Source organism: Zootoca vivipara, chromosome 9 (assembly GCF_963506605.1).
Source record: "Zootoca vivipara chromosome 9, rZooViv1.1, whole genome shotgun sequence".
NCBI classification, from domain to species: Eukaryota; Metazoa; Chordata; class Lepidosauria; order Squamata; family Lacertidae; genus Zootoca; species Zootoca vivipara.
Window position 1 is genome coordinate 47,204,299 of NC_083284.1, and position 20,431 is coordinate 47,224,729.

The following is a 20,431-nucleotide window of genomic DNA, read 5'->3' on the forward strand; positions in this document are numbered from 1 at the left end:
AGATACAGAGTAGCCCTGAAAACAAGGAATAGCAGCTTTACAAGATTTTTTTTCTATCTAAAATAAAACTGAATGAAACTGATATACTGAACATCTACAAAACATGGAACTGAAATTCACACATTGAACACATTTCTTTGCTTTTGGATGTCTGGGTTTTCTACAGAAATTTTGAGGCCCTGGGTAAGTTTTTATATTGGGACTCAAACTTTTCCTGTGGCTAATGTCTGTCTACATTATAGCATGACTTATATTCCATATCAAAGCTGACTTTAGTTATGCCTATATTAAGGGATGGAGAGGGTTTAACTACTATCCCTACGAGATTTTTATAAAAACCGTATCCTCCCCCACCCAAAAAAAGAGAAAATAGCCCATTTCCACACACTGGGATTGGCCAAAGGAAATAAAAGCAGATTCAGTTATTTGTGCAGGAATGAAAGGAACCCAAGCTGCTTAATTTCCATAGCTTTTAAATATCTTCTTTAACATTTCATTATCCTAATTAGGACCCAGAGTTTTCATACTGCGAAACTCCATGAGCATATATAGTTCTTGGGTGGGCTATTCTACGGAAAAATGGACACCAGCTATAACTGAGGGGCTATAACAAGTGGACCTTTTCCCACTTGTGAGTTAAGATTGTTGTGTTTCACCTGTGCCAGCTCAAGTACTGCTTGTGCTGCTGTTGGTGAAAGATACTGCTCAGATAATTCTCACAACCTATTCACAGGCACTGTAGTAGGTAGCAGCAGAAAGTAACTGAGAAAGGAGAAATTTCCATATGCAAGGCACTTTTGGGATACTCCAGGCAGGAGAGAGATTTAATTGTTAACATTGCATGAGCGGAACTTCACACATACAACACGGTTTTCTCATTTCTCCCACCTCAAGAATTCCTGAGCATCATGGATCTTTCTGAATAGTTGGGTCAGGACTTGAACAGGAGGAACTGGTGGAAAATGAGTATGCAAACAGAAGTGCCTTAGGTTTGTGCAAAGGATCCCAGCCACTAATTCTAGGTTAAATTCACCAAGAATGTCTCCTGCCTAAGTGGAAGTGAAATGAATCGGTTGTAATGCAACTGTTCTTGCATAATCGCCATGATTTTCAGTGATTTATTATTATTATTATTATTATTATTATTATTATTATTATTATTATTATTATTATTATTACTACTGGGCAGCCGCTATGAAGGCACCCAACCCTGAGGAGCCATAGCTACAAAAAATGCCCCATGTTTTAAGGCACTAAACACTGAGGCACAAAGGCAGCCAGATACTATCCAGTTATGCTAGGCCGGTGGCTGTAAATGGCAGTTTAAAATCTAAAATGCTTTGTGTCTTTAAATTAGCTTTTGAAGAATGTGCACACCAAATGCTATTAAACAGAGGCAACAGCAAAATGAACCAGAGCAGCCTCACAAAGTAAAGAAATAAATAAATACAAAAAGACATAGTCTAGTCTAGAGACAGGAAATTTTTTAGTTAAAATATTTTACAATAAAATAATTATGGTTATAAATCTCTTTAAATATGTACACATTACATGGTGTTTAAAAAACAAACTGGTTAAAGTGTTCAAGCAAATCTACTGCGTAAGTCCACCATCTTGTCAGTTTAAAATCATGTCAGTTTAACATTCAGAAATTGTAACATGTCAAACTAATGGTAATTTTTGTGCAAACTGTAAGCAAAATTTTTAGAAAATCCAAAATTCTTCAGTTCCCATGGTAAATTGCTAAAAAAAAGTTGTTCATGTCCATTTTTGATTGCAGACGGAGGTTAGAATGACCAGCACTAATATAACCTCCATATCTACCAACAAAACAAAACAAAACCCAAATCTCATTGAAGATCCAATTCCTTTTAAACTATAAATTCTAAGTCCTAGCAAATTGTGCTTTTTAGGCAGCCACATGGCCTATAAGGTAGATATTGTCATAAAGGTGCCCAACGAAATCTTCACTAATGTTCTGAGCAGCGCGGCGTGTATTTCGGATAAATTCTCTCTTTGACATTTTGTTTTTCACATGAGGACTAGTAAGATCAATGGAAAGCAGAATCAAAGAGTAGCATAGTACATAGACAGCATCTGAGGGGAAAGGGAAGAAAAAGTCATGACTTTGAACAGATAACATTTTAAGAAAACACAAAAACTTTTAACAATAACATTTTTTTAAACAAATGTTTTTTAGGGCATGGCCCTGCCAATGTTTTTCTTGGGTTTTGTTTTTTTAAACAGTCAACATAATTAAATTTTATGAAATAAAATAAATAAATCCAAGCACGACTGTTTGGATCAACTAAGAGTACTTAAAACATTTTTTATTATCATAAGTGTTTTTAAAGGGCTGGGTGGAAAAAAAGAGGGCTTTGTCTGGTGGGCTTCTTTTTTGCTACATGTATCTTTCTGGAGAGGGTGTTCTATAACTGGGCTTCCAATTCCCAAATAGTCCTGTCTCTTCACCTATGATGCATCAATATTCTTGAGTTAAAGAAGAAACAAACACAGGTAAAGGAATGGAGCACAGAGACTATGACTCTATACCTGAAATGCTGTACACAATGATTACTAGAAGTGTCTATCTACCTGGAACAATCCACTGTGTAGTTAAGTTACTGGTGCTCAAATCACACTAAAACCAATCTGACCTTAAAAGGAACATAAGCCTGTGTTGGGTTACAGTAAATATATTTACTGGGAAATAAACTCCATTAATGCATTACTAAGCCATAAGGATATGCAGATTCAGAGCTCTTAAATCATGCAAGACCCAAAAAGAAACATTTGCGTATTTCTTAGGACTTGATTAATACTACAAAACAACATTCCACACCATCTAAACTGCAGGCCATTTCTTCTTACCTGGGCTAAGGCCAAGTTCTCTCATCAAATCAGGGTTACAAGCACAAAATCTGTGTGAGAACTTTGTAATAAGAGTCTCAAGATATTCACCACGCTCCTCAGGGGCATGAATGTGCTTGAAAAACTCTCTTAGTGCATTTGGCAAGAACTGATTTCTGAAGTTGTGTAATGTCACAAGGTCATCTAAAACATCTCGCCTAATTAAAAGAAAGGAAAAAGAAAAGCCTTTTAAGACAAGTGAACATTAAGCAAGACACATATTTGAAACTTATCAGCGAAACCTATGAACATTAGTCTACTCAGATCTAAGTCCCAGGGAATTCAATGGAACCTACCCCCAGGTGTGTATAGAACTGTACCCATAAGAATCTGGGGGGGAGGGTTACTTTTCCTTTCTAAAACCTTCATTTCATCAAGACTTAATAAGGGAAGATCTATAAACCAGAACAAACGGTATACAGTTCAACCTAACATATATTTACACCAAAGTATTATGATTCCTGTCCATTGGTAGCACGTTAAAGGGTGTTGCAATATGTATAGTTACTTTCTTTCTGTGGATATAGAATGACAAAAATATATTGCATTGCAAGTCTGTATGTATCAAAATATTTCCAATACAATTTAGAACCTAATCCTAGGAAGACAATTTCCAAGGAGCTTACATCCCAGGTATGCATGTACAAAACTGAAACCTTAATATTTCAAACACCTGAGCCATCAACTGACAAATAAAAAAGCCAACTACAGATAATGTTAAACAAGAATACATTTCATATGAACACATTTACAATGGAGAATGTCGGATAAAAGGAAGAGATCACATGATGGAAGAGGTATACAGGAAGCAGGTCACAACAGGCACCTCTGCTATACGTTAGTTACAGCCTCCAAATACAGTCCAGGTTTTTACCAAAATGAGTGGTCTCTAAAACTCTAAAATTCATTTCATCCTCAGATCACTTTGATATCCTTTCTGACATTTGTTAATGGGTTTTTGTATATGGAACATTTTTGGGTTTCTTCTGTTGTACACTTTGCTTTTTCTCTTTCTAAGGGCCTATTTACATGTTCCTTTTTCCTACTCCTACATCTGCTTGGCTCTTTTTATCCTTTCATTGCTTTACCCTGTGCTTCAGTTCAAAAGAAAACTCCCTGGATAGATCAACAGTGTTGTGGTACCTTAACAGGAATAGATTTATTAGGGTGGAAACATTTTGTAGAATACATGTACTTTCATGGACTCAATAGAAGTGAGGGGCTCTCACTTTTTCTCCTGATATGTTTTAAACGGAATCACAACTTTGACCGTTGTTGTTGTTAAAAAATAATAATAATAATAATAATAATAATAATAATAATAATAATATAATCATCAGCGGAGACCACAATTCCAGACATACATAGTGAGCCGATAAATACCAAAGTTAGCAGTCAAGAAAACAGCTCTGGAATACCTTCTGCAAGTTAGACAGCTGTCCCAGGGCAGCAACCCAGAGATAGTCTTGAGCATGTAATATATATATATATATATTCCTAGGAAATCCTCCATACCATATATGGATAGTATATTTTTTAAATAATATCAAGAACATCTGAATTTGCTCAAGCACTATAGCAAGTAGCGCTTACTAGTTTCAACCTAACATGGCTAAAGACATGATTCTATAACTGGGGCAAGAGGGTGTCAGATGCAACTTGAATAAGATTTTAACCAAGGAATTACTTTCCTTTCCAGAATTTGAAGTGTTTGATGAAGAGCAGAGGAGCATCATTCCAATTAAGGCTAGATTTCTATTGCAAGAAACTTGCTATCAACACATTTTTCCACTACTGGGTAAATTTCACTGGTAAAGTGCCAAAAAAAGAATAAAAAAGATCCTCAGCTTTGCCGTCACTAAATTGCTATGTATTTTATTACTAATGCCCCATTCTTCCAGTGTTTCAAAAGAAAATACAACTCTACTAAATAAAAGGGAATACAATGCTTCCCAGTTTATAATAAAGTTACCTTTCATCAAGATAGATTCTCAGTTTCTTCCAATTTAGTGTTCTCGTACAGAAGATAAACTTAGCTATTTCCTTTGGTGAATCATCCAGTATTCCATTGGACATGAAATAGTTGACTCCCTGGGACAAAGAGATGTTTTATATAATGCAATATTAGGTTTTTGTGCTCAACAGGGGAATTTGGAATGGAACAAATCCTAATAATGATGAAGAAATTCTATCTTCAGAACTACATTCAATATACGCCATCCATATGCAAATAAAACATGCATTAGTGTAGTTATGAATGAGATTTTATATGTAGTAAAGCAGCAGGAAACATACTTCCTTCAACATGCACCTTCTCTCTTTTTTGATTGTGTGTGTCATACTAAGTTGAAATTTAAAACTGCTGTGGAACCATACTTCATTTCCTAACTGGGCATCATGCTGAAATTTTAGTCAGCCTTTATTATTTAGCATTCATTTCACTTTAAAACAGTCATTTTCATGTCCTGCTGTGTACAAGATCACATTCAAATGAATGCATGGTTTTGAATTTTTAAGATGTTAAAATGCAGGCATGTTTACCTTGCACATGTCATGAAACCACATAACATATTCTAAATGTTAAAAAATATATTTCAGGAAACTCCCAGACCAGCATGAGCCGTAAAATATGTTATTTGTCTAGTTTTTATAATCAAATTACAGAAATATTGATCAAATTTTCTAGGCTATTCTTGCTCTAAACCAGGCATAGGCAAACCTGGCCCTCCAGATGTTTTGGGACTGACACTCCCAGCATCCCTAGCTAACAGGACCAGTGGTCAGAGATGATGGGACTTGTAGTCCCAAAACATCTGGAGGGCCGAGTTTGCCCATGCCTGCAGTCTAAACACTATCTACATGATCATTTAGATTAAAGAGGAAAACCGCTCACACACGTTTAATGAAAATTATAAAATATATGATGAAACATAACACTTGCACAAGGCACTTCTGGTATCCTTCCGCTGGAAACTGCACCCACTCCCAACAGCAGCTTGTGCTACTTCATCAGTGATGGTCCTTGCTAAAAGGAGCAAGGACGCCTAACTACCGGTAGTTTGCTACTGACAAGAACAGATTAGCCGATGGTCCTATAGTGCAAGTCTGAGGAACCTTTTGGGCCCAGCAGGCCAGATCTTTATCACCCCCAAGCCCATAGGTCAGCTTTGACAAGTGGATGGGAAACCCTCATTTGTCAATCACCTGATGTCATAATGAGGATTGACAGGTTGGTGGTCCAGCCCACCTAAGTTGGCCCAGGGGGGTGATTACCTAACATTTATTTATTTAAACAAAACAGTTTTACAAGACAGAAAAAGCAAACAGAAAATTAGAAAACGAACATGATCAGAAATTAAAGGCTCTAAACTCACACAGGATGCATAAATGTAACACATAACAGTACAGTGGGACCTCAACTTACTAATTTAATCCGTTCCGAATGCACACTTGTAGGTCGAAAACTTCGTAAGTCGAGTCTCCCATAGGAAAAGTGGTTTCCCATAGGAATGCATTGGAAACGAAAAATTCGTAAGTCGAGGAAACCGCATCTAGCCGCGAACGGGTTTTCCGTTCGGATGTTGAAAAAATCGTAAGCGTGCGGCCCCTTTTTCCGCTCGTAACTCGAAAACGTCGGATGTCGAGTAGCTCGTAAGTCGAGGTCCCACTGTATTTAATTTATTTGGAGTATTTCAACTGCAAAACCCACCTGCTAACCAAAGGTCTCAGTTATCAAACCCACTACTTTAGATTTAAGGTTTGTTTCAGCATTAGAAAGTGATCAGAGACAACTCCGTCCTTTGTTAAAGTAAAACAATCATTGTGAGTCAAGCTTTGTTTCTAAATTCCATAACAAAGCTGAAGTTCCAACTAATGAACAGCTTTACTACACTGGATTGTGTTAGCGTTTTGTGGCACAACTGCATATATTTATTTTCTCATTTTTTCTACAAATGAGACATTTATTCATAAGCCTGAAGTCAAAGGCGAAGTAAAAATAACGTACTTTCTGTTAACCTTAATCCTAAAACATTGCTTTAAGGAAGTACAAATGGATTTCAACAAAGTGTACATCCAAAAAGTATGCTTCTAATTTATTATTATTATTATTATTATTATTATTATTATTATTATTATTATTCAATTGTACATCTAGTGGGCACTTCTGTGCTCCACTAACTTTAGATCTGCCCAGCAGTTAAAAAACCAACAAGAGCACCAGAACTATCACCAACACTTACTATTGTCATCACAACTTAACTCACCTCTTCTGGATTGGCATTAAAGGTGAGGCTGCCTTCATCCAACTGCATATACAATTTCCTAAATGAAAATCCCAGAGGCGGACGCTTATTGTATATGGAACAGTGACCCCAAGTGGATTTGCACAATCTACAAAAATGGAAAAAGCATGTTCAATATGGAAACAGAAGGTTATGCTCTATTTCATTTTCAGGTCCAAGATTTCAGGATTCTAAGAGCCCACCAGATATGGCAGTAGTACTTGAAAAGTACCACTTAATGTTTCAGTTATATAACTTAGTACACAGACTTTAATGGGAGTTCTCTAAGTAGTCTGAAAGATACTTTTTATTATGCTTGAAGAAACATGAGTGAACCTATTTAAATACCTAGGATTCATACAACTACCGAAAAATGACTTATTTTTTTGTACTGCATCATTGCCAACGCAAGTAGTATCAGCGCAAAAATCTTCCAACCGTATACATGTCTAAATTTTCACACAGGAATAGTCAAACAGATAACTGTAAGTACATGTAAGCCTCTGTAGCATGAGGGGCTTAATGAATGGTGCTATCCAGTACTTGCCTTCTCATCCTAAAAGTCTCATTAATATTTCAGAGACTAACCGGGTAAGTAAATGTAAACATCAGTTGACCCCAAGCTTGAACCTTAAAAAAATAATAAACCTACCAGGCATTTAGAGAGGGAAGCTTTACTTTCAGAGAATTTATCAATCCACAGAGAAGGAATGTCATCCAGTGTGTGGTTGCATGCTTCATTCAGGATTACAACCCAGTACTGCCTATCCTTTAGACAGTATATAATAAGTAAAGAACTATATACTTGGTGCTTTAGGGTGCAATTGAACTATTAAATTTATTTTTCAATACATATTTCCAGTTGCATGGGTCGTCAACACATTCCTTTTACCTTTCAAAGGGCTTTTAAACTTTACCCTGTACAAAATCTTATTAATGCACACCCACATGTTGGGAAGTGGCATACACAAAGCTCATTTTCTCCACTCTCCCCTTTTTGTGACCAGTTAGTCAAGTTGTAGCCAGGCAAGCAGTAGTTTTGAGTATTATGAAGAGAAGGCTAACTTTCTGCTTCTGGAAACATTACTGACTGATGCCATTACACAAAAACAGGTCATTTCCATTTAAGATAACCTTGCAGCCCAAAGTGCTGATCTCAAAAATATTTGCACTACCAAATTCAGGAAGCCATACGTAGACCAGGGTAGGAATTGAATTTTCATGAGCAACTGAATGGTACTTGCGATAGCTATGTTGAAGAATAGTTCTAGAAGAAGCCACAATGAGTTCAGTGTTATGTTTCATGCTCTCACCAAACAAGTAGTTTCTCTTTAGAATCTTTAGACCAGGCATAGGCAAACTCAGCCCTCCAGATGTTTTGAGACTACAATTCCCATCATCCCTGACCACTGGTCCTGTTAGCTGGGGATGATGGGAGTTGTAGTCCCAAAACATCTGGAGGGCCGAGTTTGCCTATCCCTGCTTTAGACCATCATGTACCAAGTTTTCTAATAGAGCCATTACAGTTTCCACAAGAGTAAGAAGCACGTGCAAGAACACTAACCATTTCTGAAATGCCTCTGCATGACCTGAGATCACACTCCTTTTCTGAAGTACCATCACCTTTGAAAACTTAAGTTAATTGCTCCCGAGGTTCTATCACTCTGTACTCTCCTTATCGGATTTAAGTTGCAATTTGGAGGCTCAAAAAGCCTAGTTAATTAGCTACAATTACAATTACACAGTAGTTTTTCATTTCTGATGTTTTGTTTAAAGAAGCAAGTGGTTTGGACAAGAAATCCTGGATCTAAATTGACTGTTGTAACCTGTGCTCATGACCTCTCATTAACTTACCCTTGCCAAAGAAGCTCATCATTAGCAAGATCCTGCCAAACACATGAGGCAAGACAGAGGTCTGTTGCATTCAGGTATGACAAAATGGTAAAGCTAAGTTCAGGAGGCAACATTTCCAGGTTGATGAACCCTTCTTGTTCTTTTGACTTCCGAGTTTTCAACAGATGGTAAATGTCAATGCTTCCCTGGGCATGTTTCCGATGGTTTGCATTTGAAACGTTATTAGCAGCTATCCTTCTACCATGCTCTCTGGACAGATAGCTTTGCCCCGCGTATCCCTGGTGTTGCAGCTGCTGGTTCCTGGCCACTCTCCACAGCCCCTGACCCATCTGCAAGCCTGCATGTTGTAAAGGGGGGGAGGAACAAAAGAAGACACCCAGATTAGTTCATTAACCAACAGAAGCAACAGTTTCATAGTCATACCGTATTTGTAAGAACAAGCAAATAAAGTCTAACAGTGCACAGCATTAAAGTGATTTTCACCCAAAGGATTACAAAACAAATGAAAGGCATGACAAACATAACCCATAACAGCCTTCTCCAACCTGGTGCCCTCCAGATGTTTTGGACTACAACTTTCATTCATCCTAACTACTGGCCATGCTGACTGTGGTTGACAGGAGCTGCAGCCCCAAACACTGGTGGATTAGGTTGGAGAAGGCTGGTCATTAAGGAACTTTTGTAATATATTGTCTTGGTTACAGATTGGGGTAGAGAATCTGTGGCCCTCCTTATGTGACTGGATTCCCAATGCGGTTGATGGGAATTGTTCTCCAGCAATTTCAGGAGGGCCACAGGTCCCCCCATCCCTGTTTTAGACAGTCATCAAGTTGATGCTACAAATATTATTAAAACTCATGAGGCTGTTTTACAATTGGGTTGGTTGGTACTTCAGAAAATATTTTAAAATTAATATTTACAAAACTTCCACAGGGTTCAAAACTTCACACAGCAAAACTACTACTATTCCTACTACCATTTATTTATTTATTTATTTATACCCCGCCCATCTGGCTGGGTTTCCTCAGCCATTCTGGATGGCTTCCAGCAAAATATAAAAACATAAGAAAACGTCAAAAAACAAAACAAAAAAAACCCTTCCCAATACAGGGCTGCCTATCTTTAATCTTTAAATGAACTCCGAGAGCAGGCACTGATGCTGTGATTGTGATATTTACTGATACTGTTTATAGAGTGTGCTGCCTATTTTTCTAGCAGATTGAATTCCTGATGGGGACCGGGGACTGTTTGGAAGCAATTAGGGCCATCAATCATAAAATTCCTCAACAAGCAGATACACCTTCAGTACCTCTTTCATTGCTATGACACAACTGAAGACAGAACAAATTTTCATAGCATGAGGTAGGGACAGTGACAGAAAAACACCTGTCAAACATGGCATGCACTACTTGCAACGATGGGAGGGGGTAGGGTGGGAAAAGAGAAAAACTGAACAGTGGTTCAAAAATTAAGAACTAGCTGTTGTAAGTATTTCTGCTTCCCCCCAATAAATTCAAGACACTGTTAGCTGAAAATGGCATCACTCTACACACAACTGCAGAGCTAGTCTTGGTAAGTGCCTTCAATGTGAGCCATGTTAGTTTCAAATGTGATGGTGTGAAAAACTCATTAAAAACACCAATAGCTTTTCTTCAGGCCATAATAAAATTCATATTATAAACACAGATGTAGAGAAACTAAGAAAACCCCAGTTTATCTAACCTAGTAACATCAATGAAAAAGTTTTGCACACAGAAAAGTATCCTGTTTTCAAGAATTTGTTGTCGTTTAGTCGTGTCTGACTCTTCGTGACCCCATGGACCAGAGCACACCATGCCCTCCTGTCTTCCATTGCCTCCCGCAGCTTGGTCAAACTCATGTTCGTAGCTCATGTTCAAGAATTACTCCTGATCTAAAGCTTTGAAGTGTAGTAGGATTAGAACCTACTACGGTAGAAGATGTGGCAAGTTATTTGTCAACAAATGTCAGCTTGGCAGGTCCTAGACCAGGCATCCCCAAACTTCAGCCCTCCAGATATTTTGGACTACAATTCCCATCTTCCCCAACCACTGGTCCTGTTATCTAGGGATCATGGGAGTTGTAGGCCAAAACATCTGGAGGGCCGCAGTTTGGGGATGCCTGTCCTAGACTAACCCTAAAAGCAAAGTGTCTTGCTATACCTTGAAGACCAATACATTTATTATAACATGACATTTGTGGGGGGTTCCGGTTTCCGCCGGCAGGAATGGCGGACCTGTTTTCCATCCCTCTGACCTTCGTGAGGAATTTGGCGGTTGCTAGGGGAGTAAATGGCAACCCCCTACCCTCTCCGGGGGTTACGGAGAGGGGCCGCTGGCCCGCGATGCCCCCAGACCCACTCCGACTGTTTATGGAGTGGGGGGAGCTTGGGCTGAAAAGCACTTACGAGGGCCAGGACTCCCGGACGCTAATCTGCATGGCGGGGATTTCCATGGTTAAAGAAGATAATTAGGCTTAAATCTATGGACATACTTCAGAAGGAGGGGAAGAAGCGCTGTTTACTGCTGAGAAATTTATGCTGCTGAGGGAGAGGAGTCAAAGGCTGTATATCATCTGGAAGAAGGATTGATGGGGACGGAGCGATAAGGGAATTGAGTTTTTTATTTATTTTTCTTCATATGAGTTACTTCGTACCTTCCCAGACGCGATGTCCTGGCTTGTTTGGAGTGAAAGAGAAGCAAAAGACTGTGTGAGTTGAACTTTATAAACTGTTGTTACTGAGCATATTTTTTAAAGATGTGGAGTTGCCGATGAGAAAAGCCCCCCCCCCTAGTCGGACGGAAGGAGTCCTGGACGCGTTCGGAGGATTTATGAGCTGTGACGCACTTTGAATTGGAGCAGCGACCTGAAGCTAAGTTCAGCTATAGGGCAAGGAGATCCATTAATTTACCAAGAGTTTATGGTTTGATGTTTGGGTCTTCTGCCTGGAAAAGCTGTAAATTTTATAAAGATCGTTAATCTTCATGGCTATGAGAGAAAACGAAAGTGATTTGAGCTTTTTAAGATGGCGCTGCTTCGACGCAACAGGGAGCTCCAGACTAAGAAGATTTATGGGGAGGCTGGACTGATTAACCCACACAGGAGAAAGAACATTTGTGAAACCTTGTTTGATATTTATCTCAGCAGCTGGGAAACAATCGGTTGAAAGTGGAAAACATCTATGTGACTGTAAGGGGAAGATCTGGATTATTATGAACTTGGAGGACGATTTGAACTTTAGAAAAAAGACGGCAGTGGACGGTTGCGAGGAATCCCCAATTTCTTGAAGCATGGGAACCCAAATAAAAAAATTTCTAGACGATTTGGCATAACATTCGGTTTGATTGATATATATATGTGTATAATTTGAAATAATGAATGTGATATAATTGGTTTTAATTGGAAAATTAATAAAAATATATTTTTAAAAAAAAAGACATTTGTGGACTAGAGTCCATTTATGCTGTAATAAATTTGCCTTTAAGGTGCCACAAGGATCTGTTGTATTTGCTGCAACAGATTAAATCCCCTCTCTAGAAGTTGTTAACTACTGTAGGTCCCAATGCTGTAGGGGTAGTGTGGTGGTGGTGTGGGGTGTGTGTGGAAGCTACCAGGTACACTGGTACCTCGGGTTACAAAACACTTCAGGTTACAAACACTTCGGGTTACAAACTCCGCTAACCCGGAAGTAGTACCTCGGGTTGAGAACTTTGCCCCAGGATGAGAATGGAAATCGTGCGCTGGAGACAACGGGACGCCCCATTAGCGAAAGCACGCTTCAGGTTAAGAACGGTTTCGGGTTAAGAACGGACCTCCGGAATGAATTAAGTTCGTAACCTGATATACCACTGTGCTTTAACTAGTTCAAAAGCTGGGTATTGTTTTCTCTAGTGATTTGTTCTGAAAGGAAACTGTGTGGCTAAAAGGCAGAGAGGAAAGCTGGCAAAATCCCATGCACCAGGTGGTCTAGAAATTATAAACTGAAATATATTTGGAATATTTTTTCCTTCTCTCTGAATAAAGATCATGGCTTTTAAAAAAATCAAACTGGTATCTTTTCTTTGACACTTCAGAAAACCATTAAAATGTCAGTGCAAACAGTCCACTTTATTATGACTATCTATATCTCCAAATTTATACCCTTTGCCACTTCCTTTTATGGGATAGATGAAAATGCAACATTTTTGGGAAGTAGGTCAGGTAAAGCAGCACCTCTTAAAAGCTGCAAGGGATAGCTCATTGAAAGATCAGCCCCTTCCCTATTTGTGTGAAAGGAATTTCTACTTTGGGGGGGGCTGAATTCTGGCAATTGTTCTCCACAATTATTTGCCAAATAATATTTTACAAGTTCCTGCTTTGAAGGCAACGTCAGAACAGCTGTTTAGGACTTGGAATTTCTTTTACTTCTCTCTAGCATTAAGGGAGCAATGACATTGCCTAGATAAACAAACTGCACTGGGAAAGGAGTCATGGCAATACATGTGAGGCTGCATTGTGTATACAGACGGAATACTTAAATCCTGTTGATTTCAATATAACATAACAGTAGCTTAGAGTTGTGCAAAGGACTGTATCCTAAATATGTCCAACATATGTTTTAGACTGCAATTAAAAACATCCTCCCTGAAGTCTAGTTCAGTCACCTTGTAAATTAGGCACCTGCATTAGGTTTTTCAATATTAGCATGTATTTACTAAAAAGCTGAAGGAAAGCTGTATAAGCTCATAGTTTCTCATCATAAAACCTGCTAATTTTAGTGGGCCTTGTGCAAGCAGAACAGGCTTTCCAAGGTCAATCCCCAAACTCAAAAGTAGTTATCCGTTCTTGACTTGCGCATAGGTGCATGTACAGAATAAAAGCAACTTTTAAAGAAAGAATGTATGTTGTGACAATATAGAACTTGCCAAATCACTTAATGTAGAATAATTATATCAACTTTATTTACATGTATTAAATGAGATCAACAAAGAAAAGGTCAGAATCCCAACAACGTATCACAGGAGTACGGTAATTAGAAGGTGGTTCACAAGCTACAAAACTGGACCAACCCCCACACCAAATAATTCAGTAACAGTAGTGTAGGCTGCATGGGTGGTGAGACTGTGAAGGCTGAGAGCCTTATCTTGCCCATACATGATCATACATACAAATGAGCAAAGCCAGATTAAAAAAAAAAAAAACAGCCACGAGTCTTGCACAATTCTTAGAAGGTCAACAAATCAAAGGTCTCCTGAATTAGGCCATAAATGCGAACTCATGATGGAAGAAACATAGCCCAGAATCTCAACACTGCTCTAGTAATTTACATAAACATGTCCAATCTGCAGCAGCAAAGACATTTAAAGGTACCCAGTTCCTACATCATTTGGGCTTTATAGATGAAATGTTCATTGCATCTCATTGCTAACAACAGAGCCCGGCCTACATCATTTAACCCTAAATATAAAAAATCAAAATTAGGCAAAATGTAATACAGGGAGGGCTGTTCACCTTCCAGGTATAAGGCACTTGGGGGGGGGGGTAAGTCTCCTATTCCCTATGCAATGTCATTACATCCAAAACAGTTTTATATCACTTCAGTATAGTGCACAGCACATGACTGGCATTAAATAAGCATTGAATGGTATCATAGAATCATAGAGTTGGAAGAGACCACAAGGGCCATCCAGTCCAACCCCCTGCCAAGCAGGAAACATCATCAAAACATTCCTGACAGATGGTTGTCAAGTCTCTGCTTAAAGACCTCTAAAGGAGGAGACTCCACCACACTCCTTGGCAGCAAATTCCACTGCCGAACAGCTTTTACTGTCAGGAAGTTCTTCCTAATGTTTAGGTGGAATCTTCTTTCTTGTAGTTTGAATCCATTGCTCCGTGTCTGCTTCTCTGGACCAGCAGAAAACAACCTTTCTCCCTCCTCTATATGGCATCCTTTTATATATTTGAACACGGCTATCATATCACCCCTTAACCTTCTCTTCTCCAGGCTAAACATACCCAGCTCCCTAAGCCATTCCTCATAAGGCATCATTTCCAGGCCTTTGACCATTTTGGTTCTGGACACGTTCCAGCTTTTTTTCAGTATCCTCCTTGAACTGTTGTGCCCAGAACTGGACACAGTACTCCAGGTGAGGTCTGAGCGGAGCAGAATACAGTGGTAATATTACTTCCCTTGATCTAGATGCTATACTCCTATTGATGCAGCCCAGAACTGGTATTGAAGAATTAAACTATTTCAGCTGATGGTAATATTAATTACTATTAATCAAGCTTTTTACAGCTGATGGTAATATTAATTACTATTAATCATGCTTTTTACAACTGATAACTCAAATAAGCACTTTGACTTATTTTTGTAACACAGTGTTCTGATCTGCAGCAGATCACAAGCTGTGTATAGTCTAGGAACAACAGATACACTTGTAATGACTACGAGCGGAACAAAAGCTTCCGCTTTTCAGAACAAATAATTATGCCAGTTGTTTTGCATTCCAACCATCAGTAGTGTTCAGTACAATTTTATAGCATCCTTCTCATCTTTGAAGAATAGAGCAAAATTTCATTTTTATTTATAAATTAACCTGTTCTTAGGTTCAAGATAGACAACAAGAACAGAGGCAATAAGAAGCAAAAACATACAAAACTTAAATACCACATACACTTCATCTATTAATACAAGCCTACTTAAATAAAGATGTTGCATTGCTTTGGTGAAGTGTTTGGTGAAATCCAAACTGTAAAGCAGCTATCCAAACTGAAAAGAGCCTATATTGCTATATATACTGTTTTCAAGGGCAACTAATGCTATAAGACTGCAAACCATGCATACTTATCTAGGAGACAAATTCAGTGAAAATGCATAGAATCAGACTGTAAAATGGGTAAGAGATTTAAAATTAACTGAAAATTAAGATACAACATAGGAACATTTCACAAGAGAGGCTCTAATAAAAATTTATTTGTAACTACTGAAACCTGTCAACAATATTTATAAAAAAAATAGGTTGTGTTCTCCTTTATAGTAAGTAGTAACTGAACAGGCTGAAGAGATAAACCAGATTGACATATATAACTACTAGCCAACCAATGACTGCTGTGAAACCAAGAGCTTAAGGCTCTCTGTAGCTTTTCCAAGGATTTATCTCTGCTTTTTTCCTACCAAGCAATTATTTTTAGCAATAATCCTGAGATGGACATTCCAGAAGCTGACTACTGGAACATTTTGGATAAAACCTCATATCCTGTAATAAACAATGCCCATTGGAAGAAACATACAGTATAGCAAAAAAGAGCATGATGTAAATAACGAAAAGCACATGTTTTTGTGCAATTTGTCTTTCAGCACTCTCCCACACACATTAATAAAGCCAATATCACCTTTCCCCTTCAGCTGCCAGGCTGGGCAGCCAATGGGCTGCAGAATGCCATAGCCTTCCCCTCCATGGCTGGAGAGTCGGAGAAGGACGTTTTCTACTGCCAGAGACTTCTTCACCACCACACCCTTCCTACCAGTGGGGGACGAAAAGGGGAAATATGAGGGTGGGGGCTTGGATCCATTCATCTAAAGTCCTTCCATCCCCCCAAACTGGCCACCATACTATGCCAACCCTTGAACTACCGTAGTTATTTCTTTTTTCCAAACAGGCAGTTGCAGCAAAATATAAGCAAACCGTTGATCATGGCAGAATTTCTTTTAATTGCCCTGCCCCACCAATTTTCACCCTAGCCAGCAGGGCATAAGCAGCAGCAGTTCCTCTGCCATAGACTCTCTGCCCCACTTCATCTCCACATGATTGCTCTGCCCATCTATAACAACAACATTATGGATTATTCTGAAGTTTGCATAGGGAAAGCAGCAACACCTTTCAGACACAACCTATACACAGTAGGTAACTTCAACAGAGGACATTTCAAAATTTGCTTCACTAACATGCAATCCTATGTACCGTATATTCTGGCGTATAAGACGACTGGGCGTATAAGACGACCCCCAACTTTTCCAGTTAAAATATAGAGTTTGGGATATACTCGCCATATAAGAAATACGACCCAGCATGTAAGACGACCCCCGACTTTTGAGAAGATTTTCTTGGGTTAAAAAGTAGTCTTATACGCAGGAATATACAGTATGTCTACTCAGAACTAATACCCACTGAGCACATTAAGAGTTTACTCCTAGGTTAGCATTGAAAAGCTACAGAGAGCCTTAAGCTCTTGGTTTTACAGCAGTTGGCTGGTAGTTATATACGTCAATTTGTTTTATCTCTTCAACCTGAAATGCAAGAATAAATACCACAATAAATTCAGCTCCGCTAAGGAAGATACTAATACTTATCTATAACATACATTTTTATGCTGCTACTCTATTTCTATGCATTAAAATATATCTACTGTATTTATAATATCTTAATGGTATATCTGATTCTGATTTTATCAATGTTTAGCTTAGCTAATTTTTAGAATGTTTAATTTATGTATCTCACCCTGAGTAAATCTGACAAACAGCTAAATAAATGCTAAAACTATATGACTAACTGAACAATATCTGACCAAAGCCTAAATGGCATTTCTCAAGGTGCAAACATGAACAGGTGCCTAATCACACTTCAAACTGATGAAAGCTACCACAGAAGGTAAAATCCACAAAGCATAAATAATGAATACCCTAATTTTAGGCAAAACTATGCATATTAAGCAGGCTGAAGATCTAAATTACAACAAAGCACACATAGTGCTACATTCTATCCACTCTCAAATTATGTGGGAGCTGGAAAGGAGAGTGTCTAAGGCAAGTTCTCCTGTCAAGTGCAAATCATTAGCTGCTAGCTTGCACTGATGGAACTGGACAGCTCCAGCATCACACATACACAGGAGACATTGACCGGACATCAGTTCAACTGCACCGCAGATGTCACAGATGTGAGCAGAGAAAGTGATGAAAGAACAGCACCGAAAGTCACACTCCTTTCCATGGACAAATGTAACTATAATCCAGGGGTCCCCAGACTTACCGCACGGCGGGCTGGAGGGTAGGCGAGTGCGCGCGCAGCGGGCCGGAGGGCGGGGGAGTGCGCGCCCGTGCGCATGCGCACACGCACACGGTCGGGAAAAAATCGCCGAAAATCGCTTGTGCGCATGCGTATGGGCCTCCCCCGACCCGGAAGTGCATCGGAAATGACCTCTTCTGGGTCAGGAGAGGCCCATACGCATGCGCACAAAGGATTTTCGGCGATTTTTTGCCGATTTTAAAGATCGTCGCTGCGCCGCGCGCCGTAAGAGCGGGCGGCGGCAGCGGGCGGCGGGGGTCGTCGCGGGCCGGATTGGGAGGCCAATTGGGCCGCATCCGGCCCGGGGGCCGTAGTTTGGGGACCCTGCTATAATCCCATCTGATGCAAGATCAATGTTGTATACAGAAAGTATGAATGTTAGAATATTATAATTAATCCACGCCCAAACAAGTGCCAGTGACATGCCACACTCACCCTCCACTAATGTGTAAGGAAAGAAAACCAACATTCAAGTAATGTGTGTAACGTAGGGTTCAATCTATGAAATCCATTGTTATCTCTGACCATTCTGACTCTCAAGATAGCAATCCAAGATCTCATCTTCGAAACCTAAAAAGTTAAATGCAGCAATGCAAGGACTTAAATTGAGGGCTTTAGGCACACAAAGCATGTGCTGTACCACTGAGTTGCATCCTCTCTAAACCCTTACCATAACAGGGCACCATAGCAGAACCTGCCCAAGACATATTGCTGTCTAAGGCAAAGGTCAAGATGGTGCTGTCCATGCCATACTTGGAAGCTGGCTCAACTGGCAGTTAAACCATACTTCAACATTGGCAACAGGCAACAGGCTAAGTTTAGGGGGTACATGAAAGCCTTTGTGGCACCAGTAGCAGTGATCTCCGATAGGGAAGTGTCAAAGGGCTGAGGACGGCTAGACACGACTAGACAAGCACACCACCACACCAATAATGGTATCTGCTGCATCAAGCAATTGTCTCATCCAGCCTAAGCACAGGGTCAGTCCTGAGTCACAGGGTCCCATGATGCATGAAGGCAAAGAAAAGTGGCATGTCATAGGCCAGGCCAACAATTCAATGTACTGGTGATTTGGAGACCTAGATTTAAAGCAGAAATGGCAAAAAATTCTCCAATTAGGATTTTGCTTGTTTTGGCATGCACAAGCTTGTATGGAGAGAAACACCAGTCAGATCATCTATAAACTTTCCTTTATTGATGATTTCAAGGCAAACTGCAAAAATTTAAAACGAGTAGAACTGCAGAAAGGAAGACAGCTTTGGCTAGAGGCACATATCCAATGGCAAAATTACATTAATGTCTATTGAGAAACTGCTACTGAATCCAGCGAGACTTATTCCAACCAAAGTATGCAATAGGACTGTAGCCCAAGTTAACTTAACCAGAAGTTACCTATTACACAATCACTTTCCTCGGTTCCAAAATACCTAAATTATTAAACAGGTTTGGTGGCTTTAAAAAAAATTATTATTAATTTCTTCCATGCAAGTGCACCGGAAGGGCTGCCGGGGGCGAGATTACACCACATATGAACTACTCCCAGGGCGATTTCAGGCGTGTGACACTCTGATGTGAAGAGCCAGAGCTTGTGCAAGGAAGGGATGCGTGGAGGAACTTAACCCTATGAAGGACACAGGCAGCTGTGGCAACTTCCCAGCCATGAAAACCCGCTCAAAGAGAGATGCTGCCCAACGGCATCCCAACCCGGGGACGGATGAGAGACGGCAAAGCCCCACCCCCTCCCCGATTAGCCTCAAATGCCACTCCCCCCGGTGTCGCGTTCAAGGCTCCCCTTACCTGTGCTAGCTCCAGTCCCAACCGCCGCCGCGACGAGCCGTGTTCAAATCGGGTGCGCGAGCCTTATAAGCAGCGGGGGGAAGGGACCGTCGTCAGGCGGCCTCGTGCAGCCGGTGGAAGAAACGGGCTTCCGGGTCCCTACGCAAAAACATGAGTCGTCACCTCTTCCACACACACCCCAGAGCGTCGAAACGGTTGTTGTTGTTGCTGCAGCTGCCGCCGCAGCATATGTTATTACCGGAAGTGACGTCGGCCCCTCCTGGCCCAGAGAGACCGACGCGGAGTTCGCAGCGGCAGATTCGCTTCCACGGGGGTCGAAAATAAAACATACACCTATTTTATTTTATTTCGAAAGATTGGCGCTTTCCCTCCCACACAGCACATTCTCGGGGCGGGCCAATAGGGCTAGCAGCCTCAGCGGGGGTGGGGGGGATATGTGAGAAATCTGCCGGAGCGGAGCGAAAGGCTGCCTCGAGTTCCCGCGGGAGCGCTCAAACTGCCGCCAACAGAGAGAAGGAAGGAAGG

The 20,431-nt window shown here is 40.1% G+C and overlaps 1 protein-coding gene across 2 annotated transcripts; it reads right to left on the reverse strand.

Annotated features, from left to right (window-relative positions):
* Positions 1–1,164: 1,164 nt before the first annotated feature.
* On the reverse strand, positions 1,165–20,142 carry FBXO8 (F-box protein 8). 2 transcript variants are annotated; one of them, XM_060278710.1, is made up of 7 exons: positions 19,907–20,142; positions 16,440–16,567; positions 9,048–9,384; positions 7,176–7,302; positions 4,883–5,001; positions 2,872–3,068; positions 1,165–2,097 (listed from the first exon to the last, which is right to left on the reverse strand). In XM_060278710.1, exons 3-7 carry the CDS (start codon positions 9,374–9,376, stop codon positions 1,910–1,912), a joined length of 960 nt encoding a protein of 319 aa, XP_060134693.1. In that variant the 5' UTR covers positions 9,377–9,384; positions 16,440–16,567; positions 19,907–20,142; the 3' UTR covers positions 1,165–1,909. The 2 variants fall into 2 exon arrangements, with proteins under 2 accessions (XP_060134693.1, XP_034969305.1); XM_035113414.2 differs by lacking the exon at positions 16,440–16,567 and having other exon boundaries at positions 1,166–2,097.
* Positions 20,143–20,431: the final 289 nt, after the last annotated feature.

What these genes read in the sequence shown, in the direction of transcription:
- FBXO8 (XM_060278710.1), bottom strand. Translation starts at nt 9,376, where the DNA reads ATGGGTCAGGGGCTGTGGAGAGTGGCCAGGAACCAGCAGCTGCAACAC. An exon ending in GATGAGCTTCTTTGGCAAGG is followed by an intron (nt 7,303 to 9,047) that starts GTAAGTTAATGA and finishes CCATTTTTGTAG; the next exon opens with ATTGTGCAAATCCACTTGGG. An exon ending in TTAATGCCAATCCAGAAGAG is followed by an intron (nt 5,002 to 7,175) that starts GTGAGTTAAGTT and finishes TCTTTGTCCCAG; the next exon opens with GGAGTCAACTATTTCATGTC.